The following is a 12,350-nucleotide window of genomic DNA, read 5'->3' as shown; positions in this document are numbered from 1 at the left end:
GTAGTTTACTTATCGCCACACAAAAGCTTATTTGGACACTTTCTTGTTCCTTACCTGAAGTAATTTGAGCACTGTCAGCTCTGAAAGTTGGATCCTACTGAGATAGAACACAATGAGCTAAAACTGCAAGAACACTGACACGGTGAAAAATATTTGTATTTTCAATTATTTCGAAAGATGACCACCTGACACACACACACACACACACACACACACACACACACAAGTTTGCGCATGCACATCACTTTTTGAAATTAGTGGAAATACAAAAACATTTTCACTGTGTCGCAGTTCTAGCTCAAAGTTTTTTACTTGGTGTGTGTGTGTGTGTGTGTGTGTGTGTGTGTGTGTGTGTGTGCACCCAGGCGGTTCAAAACCTTCCAGATTTTTATTGTGTTTGCATTATGACTGTCAATGGCTCCAGCCTTCCACTATTCAATGAGTGGTCTCAGTCATTCCTAAATTATTTACATTCTGCTGGAACTTCTCAAAGTGTGATTTCTTTTTTTTAATCTGAACATGAATGTCAGTTCAAAACCAGTAGCAGCGATATTTGTGTGAGTATTATCAACAGTGGCTGATTACTGTTGTTTTGTTCTTTGCAAGAATCAACTTGTATTTTGTTCAGAGCCATGGTTTGTCAGTTTCCAACAAAACAGCAAGCACCAAAATAATATTATGTAACACAGCACTTTGGAATTAATATCACAGTTTAGTTGTTGTAAGAAAAAGTGCATTACATATAGACTGAAAACGGCCATTGGGCTATGTTATGGAACAAAAATTCATTTTCGTTAATTAAAAAGAAACTAGGCACCTTCCAAAACAAGCTACATCATAGGTTCAGCTACACCTCAAGTCAGTCGTTATGACAATGATTTCAGGGAGGCTGTTACAGCAACCAACCCGAGCGCATCATCTAACACAGTTTCATATTTATCCAGTGCTCTTTAATTCACCATAGGCCTTACAATTATGAAGCTTTAAGTTTTGAGTGTCTTTGGGTGAACTGAACCGTACACAATTTTAGGTGTAATTTCGTACATTGCCTAACCATGAATGTATGCACTTAATATTTATGGGACAACAAAAGGAAATAATTGGTCAAACTAAAACCTCATTAAGAAATGGGAACTTTTTCTATGACACAAAGGATTTATAACTAAAGAACAGTCTTCTTACTGTCTTCACTTTGTACAAAACCGAATTATACTCTTAGAATCAACGTCCACTGGTAACGGCCTTTGAATACCTGTTGATAGATTTTGTCCTTATGGGATGCGTGTAGAGTTGTTCAAAGTATTTCTCCATCAGACTATATATTGGTTTCGACAGAGCCATTTCCCCTGCAAAGATAAAAATGAATATAAATAACCATGAACACAGGTTGTGGATGCTATCAACTTGTGAATATAGAGCTCAGTTGTAACTGTCATTAACAGTGACTACAATACGTATTAGCATTTCGTAATCTCTGCAATCGTCTTAATACTGGCATATTAATCGTAAAACACAGTCTGCGCTAGAAACATGACTAAGCAGGTATAAAAAAGTAATTACTGAATATGTGTTCTATACCGTGAAATATGCAAACCCGTTAACTCATAAAACGCCACGCTAAAATTTGTACAGCGGTGTTATAAGCTGCAAAAACTGTAACTTCTGCGCAATGATTCAAGATATTAACACTTATAACCTTTCACCCCAAACGTCACCCGCAGCCACTGTTTTGATAGCATTATTTACCTCATGAAAACAATGTAATCTTTGAAAGAAAGCAATCAAGAACCGAAAGATACATGCCCGTTCCAGCAGGAATATCTGCTATGCTCGTCACTTTTGAAGAAGCTACACGTACACTATGCGTACCATTACTTTGCAGGGGCTTCTCTCATCTTATACGTGCAGTAAATGTTAATAAACCAACGTGTTTGCAGTTCATGCGAAAGCGCTTGTCTCGCCAAGGGTCTTCGTAGCTTGTTTAGGAATTCAACCCCTTTCTCTTTCCTAACAGACTTGACTCGGAAATACGGAGTTTCTAAAGAAGTACTTCGTTGGTTTAACTACACTTGCTTCCTAAATAATCAATTTCCCTTCGAACCCCTGTTTCCTCATACAACAAAGGGAAATGGCCGCAAGGGACAGGAAAGGACACAAGGTGCACTCAGTGTGTATGCATGGGGGCCTCATCCGACATGGTGAATAGGCTATACCAACAGCCATTGAGGGGACAGGGTGCAACAAACTGCAGATTGTGGCATACGTCGGAATAAATGATGCCTGTCGTCTGGGCTCCAAGGTCACTCTTGGGTCATTCCAGCGACTGACGGAGAAGGGTGAGAAGACCAGCATTGTGTGTGGGGTTTCAATGAAACACACAATTTTGCAACATTGTCCCCAGAACTGATCGTGGCCCTTCAGTTCTGAATTGAATGGAAGGACTAACCAGAGATTCGAAGGTTCTGTGACAAGCTAGGCTGTAACTTCCTCGACTTGCGCCACAAGGTTGAGAAGTGTAGAATCCCCCCAACTAGGTCAGGTGTTCACTATACATCAGAGGCTGCTACTCAGGTAGCTGACTATGTGTAGAGTGCACACAAGGGTCTTTTAGAATAGGTAACTCTCCATCCAATCCAGATGACGATGATTGTAGGAAACCAAGAAGTATTAGTGAAAGATAGAAAGAAATGCCTCCCACGGGCGAGAGCATTAAAACCCTAAAGGCCTGTCCACACGCAACGATCTGTCTGCGCAAATGTCTGCGCACATTACATCTGCGCAGACAGATTGTTGCGTGTGGACAGAAGATTTGCACCAACATGAGGTTTGTGCAAACCTGGAAGTTGGAGTTGGAGGTTTGAGCGAAACCTCTCAAATCTGTGGGTTCAAACCACATCTGCGCAGACAAGTTGGAGCGTGTGGACAGGAGATCGCCGCAAATCTGGCGCGAAACAGCTGTTTGCTCAGTCTAGTGTTTGTATTTGTGCGCACAGGGCATTAACATGGCCGCTACGCGTCAGTGTTCTCGAGAGTTTGTAAGTGAATTCATTGAAATATATAGAAACCACCCATGTTTGTGGAAGATTAAAAGTAAAGAATATAATGACGGAGACAAAAAGACAGCAGCATACAATGCTCTAATTGAAAAATTGCGGGTATTATTTCACTCAAATCTTGTTTCGATATTGCAGTTGAAAATTCCAAATCGCTGTAGCTCCTTCCTGTTGCTAGGAATCTTAATGTTACCGCCAGCCGTTCATGAGGAGAAATTGCCCTTCTCTATACAAGTATTTTTTCTCATAATATGAGGGGTTACAAGCTTTAAGAGATAATTATAAGTTTCGGCATCCATCCGCAAATAATTTCGCCAGTCGTTAGGTTCGCCCTGCAACTCTCGCAGTAAATTTACGTGAGAAAACTACTTTCGCTTTAGCAGCCACTGTCTACACCATTTTGACCGTTTTCTCTGTTTCCTGCGGTTGATCTGAATGTTTTTTTCAACACAAGTTGCGAACACAGACCACAACGGAACTTCTTCCATTTCTATATTTCAAAATAACTTAATTAAATTTTTCAAGTTTACGGGGAGTGTAGTCGCTTGCCACTGATATTTCTTTTCTACACCGGCAGATGGCGGGCGAGTAGTAGATTGGGGTTTGTGTCGTGTGAACACACCACATTTGCAGCGATCTTTTGCATGTACAGACATCTGCGCCGATGTCTGTACAGACAGATCGTTGCGTGTGGACTGGGCTTAATGGTAAACTGCCAAACGATTAGCAACAAAGTTCCAGAGTTTGAAGTGCTCACGAAAAGAGGTGAAGCTCAGATAATAATAGATACAGAGAGCTAGTTGAATCCTGAAACTGATAGCAAGGAGCTTTTGCGGGAAAATTTAGGTGTATATTGATAGGATAGGCAAATCGGAAGGGAGGTGCATATTTATCACAGTAGACAAGCAACTTAAGTCCACCGAGACAGAAACTGAAGCTGCATGTCGGGCAAGACTTTGTATCAAAGACAGGCATAAAATAATAATTGATCCTCCTATTGCCCACCAGACTCATCTTCTGATGTAACAGGAAACTTTAAAGAAAATCTCAGTTCACTTGTACGTAAGTTCTCCAATCATACCGTAACACTCGGTGGAGAGTTTAATCGCCCAACAATTAATTGTTAGTGGTGAGCATGATAAGACATCTTGTGAAACTTTACTAAATGCCTGCTGTGAAAACTACCCACAAATGATAGTTAGGAACTCACTCATAATGGGAATGTATTGGATCTAATGGCAAGAAATAGACCTGACCTCTTTGAAGATGACTACATCGAAAGTAGTATCAGTGACCATGATGCGGTTGTTCCAACAATGATTACCAAAGTACAAAGGACAACTAAAACAAGAAAAAAGATACATATGTTCAGTAAACTAGATAAAAAATCAGTAGTGTCATATCATGACGAGGAGCTTGAAATTTTCGGCACAGGGGAGGAGTATGTAGAGGAACTATGGCTCAGATAGTGACTGTGCACTCGATAGATATGTAACTAGTAGAACAGTTCATAATGAAGGGAACCTCTGTGATATATAGTTACTGTAAAGAAACAGATTTTACTGCACAATACGTGTTCAACAAAGCATAGGGCTATAGGTTGAGAGATGTTGAATAAAACGCGTTTGGCTGTCAAGAGAGCAATGTGTGGTGCCTTAAATGACTATCATAACAGAATATTGTCAAGTGAACTTTCACAGAACCCAAAGAAATTCCGGTCCTATGAAAAGGCTGTTAGTGGCACCAAAGTTAGAGTCAAGGCCCTAGCAAATGAGGAAGGAACTAAAACTGAGAGTAGCAAAGGAAAACCAGAAATGCGTAACTCCATTTTCCAATGTTCCTTTACAAAGGAAAACCCAGGTAAACTACCCCAATTTAATCTTCATAACACTGAAAGAATGAATGAAGTAATTATTAACGTCAGTGGTGTTGAGAAACAGCTGAAGTAGTTAGAATGGAACAAAGTTCGGACTATAATCTATTGCAGATCCCTCGAACACAAAATTGTCTGTACAGAGTTCTTGGAAAAAGGCACAGGTCACATCTATCTACAAGAAGGGTAGTAGAAGTGATCGACAAAACTGCTGTCCAACAACCTTGAAATCGATTTGATGTAGAATCTTAGAACATATTCTGAGCTCAAAGATAATGAGGTATCTTGAACAGAATGATCTCTTCAATGCCAGCCGGCATGGATTTCGAAAACACGGATCATGTGAAAACCAACTCGCACTTTTCTCGTGTGCTTTACCGAAAGCTTTGGATCAAGACAACCAGGTAGATGCAGTATTTCTTGATTTCCGAAAAGCATTCGATTCAGTACTGCACCTACACTTATTGTCAGAACTATGATCACATGGGGTATCAAGAGAAATTTGTGACTGAATTGAGAACTTTTTGGTATGGAGGACACAGCATGTTATCTTGGATAGAGAGTTATCATCAGATGTATTAGTAACTTTGGGTGTGCCCAGGGAAATGTGTTTGGACCCTTGCTTTTCATAAAACTGAAACTAAACTCTACCCAGACAGACCATGAAGGCCCAACCATACCAAATGTCCATTGTGTCATCCTCAGCCCACAAGTGTCATTGGATGCCGATGTGGAGTGGCATTTGGTCAGCATGCCACTCTCCCAGCTGTATGTCAGTTTATGAGACTGCCCTTGCTTTTTATGTTGTATATTAATGACCTTGCAGACAATATTAATAATAAAACCAGGATTTTGGCAGTTGATGAAGTTATCTTTAATGAAGTACTATTTGAAGGAAGCTGCATAAATATTCAGGCAGATCTTCGTGAGATTTTGATGTGATGCAGAGATTGGCAACTTGCTCTAAATGTTCAGAAATGTAAAATTATGCCCTTCACGAAACTAAAAAACGTAGTATCCTATGATTATAATATCAATGTGTCATTACTGGAATTGGCCAACTCATACAGACCCCTGGATGAAATACTTTATAGGGATATGAAATGAAATGATCACATAGATTTAGTCATAGATAAAGCAGGTGGTAGACTTTAGTTTATTGATACGATACTGGGGAAGTGCAATCATTCTACAAAGGAGACTGCTTACAAATCACTATTGAACAGATATAGAGAAGGGCAGCATGAATGGACACACATTTGTTCAATCCATGGGAGAGCGTCACAGAGATTCTGGATGAACTGAACAGGAAGACTCTTGGCGATAATTCTAAACTATCCCAGGAAGTTTCAAGAACTGGCTTTAATATTTGCTCTTGGAACATACTACAGCCCCCTATGTATTACTCATATAGGGACTGTGAGGATAAGATAAGAATAATTACTGCACATACAGAGGCATTCAAACAATCATTCTTCCTGCACTCCATATGGAATGGGATAGGAAGAAATTCTAATATCTGGTACAATAGGTTGTACCCTCTGCCATGCACCTCACAGTGGCTTGAAGAGTATATATGTAGATGTAGATTTAGATGTAGATTTGCTGACATCAGTGTCTACATTCCTGGAATTGTTGACATCAGTATCAACTTTTCCTGGAATTGCTAACTTTGGCAACCTCTGCTGAGGCAGTGATATTATTCCCAGAATCTGCCTCTTTCCCTACCCATTGTAGCCAACGGCATCGCTTGTTTTGTGAATAGGTGGAGTGACAACAATGTGTAACCTCAGCCCCCCACACTTCAAGCAATTTTAATTTTTGTAGTTCAATTGGACAAGCATCATCATTTACCATTTGCACATCTATACAGCATAAAGTGCTGTCAACAGATAGCAATCAACTGGCAAGAACAAACCTATCAGTAAGTATTTGTCATGTCTTTTTGCTATAACAATTTGGCTATTTTGCATATGCACATTACAGCATTCCAACATTATACTGCTTCCATGCATGTATATTTTACAGACTCACCGAGATAAAGTAACAACGTTTAATTAAGGTTTTTTGTTGTTATTGTTGCAGATGAGGAGACACAGAGGTTCCTGCCTGAGCCACAGCAGCAGCTGCTGCAGCAGTTACTGTCCACAGGATGTCTTCATCACAACCTTTGGAACTCAGTCTCGTTTGGTTATATAGCAACACAACCACAACAGTTGCCACAACAACTAAGTGCTGTTATTTACTAATATGTACAATTTGACTGCAAGTGGACTTAAGGATGCAAGCGCTAGTGCCTCACAGTCACTTTGATGTGGTGACTGAGATAGAGAACATTCAACTTCTTGGTTCTAGAGTTCAGTATTTGTGATGTGGATAGGACTATCTGTATAGTATGACTGAGTTCATAGAGAGAAACATGATGGAATACAGCCCATCATGTTCTCCTATTGACAGTAGCGTGCTGAAGTGTGAGGCATCAATTACCGACATGTATGGAGACACAATGCTTGAATAGAAATCTGAAAGTGCAGTCCTACACATTAAACATTCAAGTGTGGTGAATTTAAACAACGTGTACAACACTTTACTGATTGTGGAAGACAGACTGAGTTATAGACATCCCTATATTAGAGCTGCATTTTGCGACTTTATTGACAATTAATGTCTACACAATGTAAATGTAAATCAGTTAGAATGCTGTATAAATGACTATATGCATTCAACACCAAGATATAGATTGGGAAGCCCTATAAGCAGGAAATCTGTGACGACTGAATTTACTGAAGGAATGCGTATGTATGTAATTACATATATAGATCTGAATACAATTGAGGCTGAATTCAAGGCATATACACACATGGAAAAAAGTTTTGCATCGGCCCAGTTCCCAGAACTCCTGAAGATAGACGTTGACTGTGGATGTTGCATCACAGACATAGTCCCTTTGATTGTTCAGAGACCTCACTAAATCCAGTCAAAGATATAAACCATCAGGCACACAGGCGCCGACTCCATAGGGCCTGAGGGGGCCAGAGCCCCCTCAAAATGTCGTTTGGGGGGGCGGAGCCCCCCCCCCCCAATATTTTAAAAAAATTTTAGTTATATTATGGTTTGTAAAATCATAAAATTATGTTGGAATTTTTTATTTTGCTTGTTTGACGATAGTTACCTTTTAAAATACATTCAGTAATGAGTTAAAACAAATAATTATTATGGTAGTAAGCAGGTTAACTGAAAACGAGTGGTGTGAATCATGATAGTGTTATGCTGCTGCGGGCATACTTAGAATTTGTCCTGGTGCGCCAACCTTCGGGTAAAGTCTGGCGCTGGCAGGCCAGTGATGCAGCTGTGGCGACATCAAAAGGACTGGAACAGAAGTGCCTGGAACCCTCTGCCTCACGTCGCCTTGACGCTTCAAGATATCACGACGCCACGACTATATAAAGACCACCCTGCTCTCGCAGTCATTCAGTGTGGGTAGTTTCGTTCAGTGCACACTGCAGACGTGTTTAGCGTTCCGACTTTAGCGTCTATTGGACTATTTTATGTGACTATATTTTATTTGCTTACCTTAGTCTGTTAGTGTATTGTGAATTAAGCTTGCAATGGATAAATTTGTTACCAAAAAGGCGCGCTTGGAAGGTGATGATATTGCAAGTCAATCTCCAACAATTATTGTGTCGTCAATTGCTTCATCGTCTTCAGGCGAGAACCATTCACAGCCAAAACCTGGACAATCTGGCAAAGGAAGATCATTTCAGAAGTCTTGGTTGATCAAATGTACATGGCTAGAATATGATGCATCTACCGAAAAAGTTTTTTGTAAAACCTGCAAAGAGGCAGATGCTAAAAATCTATTATAATTTTCTTCAAAAAAAAAAGAAGATGCATTTACTTCTGTAGAGTTTTCTAACTGGAAAAAGGCTTTGGAAAAATTCTGTCTTTATGAAAATACATTTACGCATAAAGAAGGTGTTCTGAATCTAAATTCTATCAGTAACCAAAGTGTGGCCTCCCAATTGAATGAACAGTTAGATAGTGATATCAAGAAAGGCCATTTAGCTCTTGAGACAATTTTTAATACTGTAGAATTTCTATACTGACAAGGACTAGCAACTGGAGAATATGAAGATGTAAACTCAAATTTTTTCAATTGTTGGAACTCAGAAAGAATGATATACCTGAGTTTAAAGATTCGTTAGCGCGTTGTGATATAAGTAGACATCCCACGATATTCAAAACGAGATCATTGATCTACTAGGAAAGTCTGTGTTGAGAAAGGTATTGGTTTCAATCAAGAAGAAAGAACATTTTTCTATTATGGTTGACGAAACAAATGATTCTTCAATTCACGGACGAGTGTCATTTTGTATTCATACTGTCGATGATTCCTCAATCATCAACGAAGACTTTATTGGTTTATACAAGACCCAAAAACTGAATCACAAACTCTTTTTAGTATTTTAAAAGACGTTTTTGCTCGACTTGATATGTCAATGTATAACTTAAGAGGACAGTGCTATGATGGTGCCTCGAATATGAGAGGTAAGTTTAAAGGACTAAGAAAGTTAGTTTTGGATATACAACCAAAAGCACATTATGTGCACTGCACTGCTCACAGTTTAGACTTGGCAATTGTAGGCAGTCTCCGCCATCTTACATCTATGAGGGATACTGTGGCTTTAGCCAAGGACTTAATAAACACTGTAAGGGTATCCAACAAAAGGATGGGATTTTTCAGAAGCATACACTGTGAGAGTGCCGACAACCAAGATGGTCTGTGACCCCTTTGCCTGACTTGATGGACTACATGAGAATATTGAAAAACTTTGAGGAACTTCTAGAGTTTTTGAAACATTTTCTCCAGAGGACGAAACAGAGACAGGTTACAAATGTGCAGGCTACCTTGAGTCAATGTTACAGTTCAAGACATATTTCTTTTTACGTCTTTATTGCCATGCAATGAACCCAGTAGAGGACGTCAATGAAAAATTTCAGTGCCTTCATCTAAGTGTTGCTGATCTGGAAAAAATATATGAGGGTCATTTAGCGTCCTTAGATGCCTCAAGGCAAATCTCTGATCAATAATGGGACAGAAGCGATTGAACAACTTGGCTGTTCTTCATGCCCACCAAGATGTTTTGGATGAATTGGATATCTGACCAGTCATCAATGACTTCATATTCCGTAATCCAGTCAGACAGTCAACATTTGCACCTTTCTAAAGACACTCTATCCCTAATAATGGCATTTAGAGCAATATTAAAAACCTATGTAAAATAGAGAATTAAATACATACACTATGTTCAATTTTCAGTTTCGAAATATTAGTACTATTTACTACTGTGTATTACTATGGTACTGTATTAGTTATCTTCAAATGCTTAAATATTTTTAGGGTGTAAGACCCAATTAAAACCCGCTATTTAAAAGCTTTTTTGACTGAAAGTATTAGGTATACTGTATTAACTTTATTAACTGTATTAAAGCATTAACACTGAGATACTGTTTTTATTTAATGAACCCTGAGCCTTACTCAAAGTAAGCTTAAATGAGCTATTTGACTAATTAATCAAAGTGCTATTACTGTGTGACAGCAATATTTTATATTTTATTCATTTAATGAAAGTTTAGGATTTATTTAAATATAATTTCAGTCTTTTTGCAGTTATATATTCACTGCTATGTAATAGTCTATAAGTACGATTATTACTGTAAATTAAATAAGCTCTTTAAGAAAATACCATACGTGTTTATGCTTTGTTTCTTTTTTCAAAGCCAAAAACTGTGTCAGGCTGGTCGAGTTTCCCGGAGTGTCGAGTTATCGAGAGTCCAGTTTTCGGGGTTCTAATGTTGATTAAATGACCCTAAAATGCTCAAAAAACTTTAAAACTCACTATTTTTCATCTAAAATTTAGAAAATTTCCTGGGGAAAGACCTCCAGTATGGGCTCCTCCAATATTTTTTTTTTTAAGTCGGTGCCCCTGACGACGTATGAGCGGCGCCTATTAGACGGAGGGGGTCCAACAGCCGATCAGTTCCAGTCATTCCATCAGGAAGGACGTACACGGCTCATGTTGTAGTTCAACCATGCCTAGACGGTCAATCCCACAGTTCGATTGCGTCCACATTGTTACTTTGTGCCAGGAAGGGCTCTCAACAAGGGAAGTGCCCAGGTGTCTCAGAGTGCACCAAAGCGATGTTGTTCGGATATGGAGATATACAGAGACATGGAGATATACAGAGACAGGAACTGTCGATGACATGTCTCGCTCAAGCCGCCCAAGGGCTAGTACTGCAGTGCATGACCGCTACCTACAGATTATGATTCGGAGGAACCTTGACAGCAACGCCACCATGTTGAATAATGCTTTTTGCACAGCCACAGGACGTCGTGCTATGACTCAAACTGTGGGCAATAGGCTGCACGATGCGCAACTTCACTCCTGACGTCCATGACGCGGTCCATCTTTGCAACCACGACACAATGCTGCGTGGTACAGATGGACCCAACAACATTCCAAATGGACCACTCGGGACTGGCATCATGGTGTCTTCGCTGATGAGTGTCGCATATGCTTTCAACCAGACAATCGTTGGAGACGTGTTTAGAGGCAACCTGGTCAGGCTGAACGCTTTAGACACACTGTCCAGGGAGTGCAGCAAGGAGGGGGTTCCCTGATGTTTTGGGCTGGCATATTCTCCAGACATGAACCCTGGGATATATTGAAAAGGGATGTTTATGGGCTATGTAACTCACCAACCAATCTGAGGGATCTACACGAAATCGCCATTGAGGAGTGGGACAATCTGGACCAACAGTGCCTTGATGAACTTGTGGATAATATGCCATGATGAATACAGGCATGCGTCGATGCGACAGGACATGCTACTGGGTGTTAGAGGTACCGGTGTGTACAGCAATCTGGACCACCACCTCTGAAGGTCTCGCTGTATGGTGGTGCAACATGCAATATTAATGTAAGATAATTTGACCTTAAAGTGTGTGTGAATTCTACAAGGAATGTTAGTCCTCTAGGCGCATTGTATGTTTGGATAAACCTAAAAAATGGTATCCCATATTGGCATAATTAACGCCTTTTGTATCTAGCAGCAAAGTATTGGAGATTTTTGTTAGCAATTAACAAATGATACACTATAACGCATTTAGATTAAATAGTTGGGTGCTGTGAATATTTGTTCGACACTTATGTTGATCAGGTAGTCGCATTTTTTACTGTCTCAGTAGATAAGCATTTCTATTCAAGCCTCAGCTTGTCAGGACAAACATTCCATCTACTGGTGATTGTGAACCAACCCATTGCGCTCCTAGCCTCAGTTAAATGAGTCCAGATCCCTGCACATATAATTTCAATGCTAGTCTGCCCACTGCTCTCGGTGAAGTTTGTGTGACTGTTGAA

General features: G+C 39.8%; 1 protein-coding gene across 6 annotated transcripts in view; it reads right to left on the bottom strand.

Moving 5' to 3' along the window:
- The window catches only part of LOC124796249 (peroxisomal membrane protein 2), a 75,267-nt gene extending 73,208 nt beyond the window's left edge, over window positions 1-2,059 (bottom strand). Inside the window, exons 1-2 of one of the 6 annotated variants that reach the window (XM_047260373.1) lie at window positions 1,870-2,059; window positions 1,253-1,346 (exon numbers count right to left, since the gene is read on the bottom strand). In XM_047260373.1, the coding sequence (XP_047116329.1) occupies window positions 1,253-1,341 (89 nt within the window). In that variant the 5' untranslated portion in view covers window positions 1,342-1,346; window positions 1,870-2,059. Of the gene's footprint in view, window positions 1-1,252; window positions 1,347-1,560 lie in introns of all 6 variants that reach the window. The other 5 variants (XM_047260365.1, XM_047260388.1, XM_047260350.1 and 2 more) reach the window with 5 other exon arrangements.
- Between the last annotated feature and the right edge of the window lie 10,291 nt (window positions 2,060-12,350).

Source organism: Schistocerca piceifrons, chromosome 1, assembly GCF_021461385.2.
Source record: "Schistocerca piceifrons isolate TAMUIC-IGC-003096 chromosome 1, iqSchPice1.1, whole genome shotgun sequence".
NCBI classification, from domain to species: Eukaryota; Metazoa; Arthropoda; class Insecta; order Orthoptera; family Acrididae; genus Schistocerca; species Schistocerca piceifrons.
Note: the sequence above shows the minus strand (reverse complement) of the source record. Positions and strands in the feature narration are given on the sequence as shown.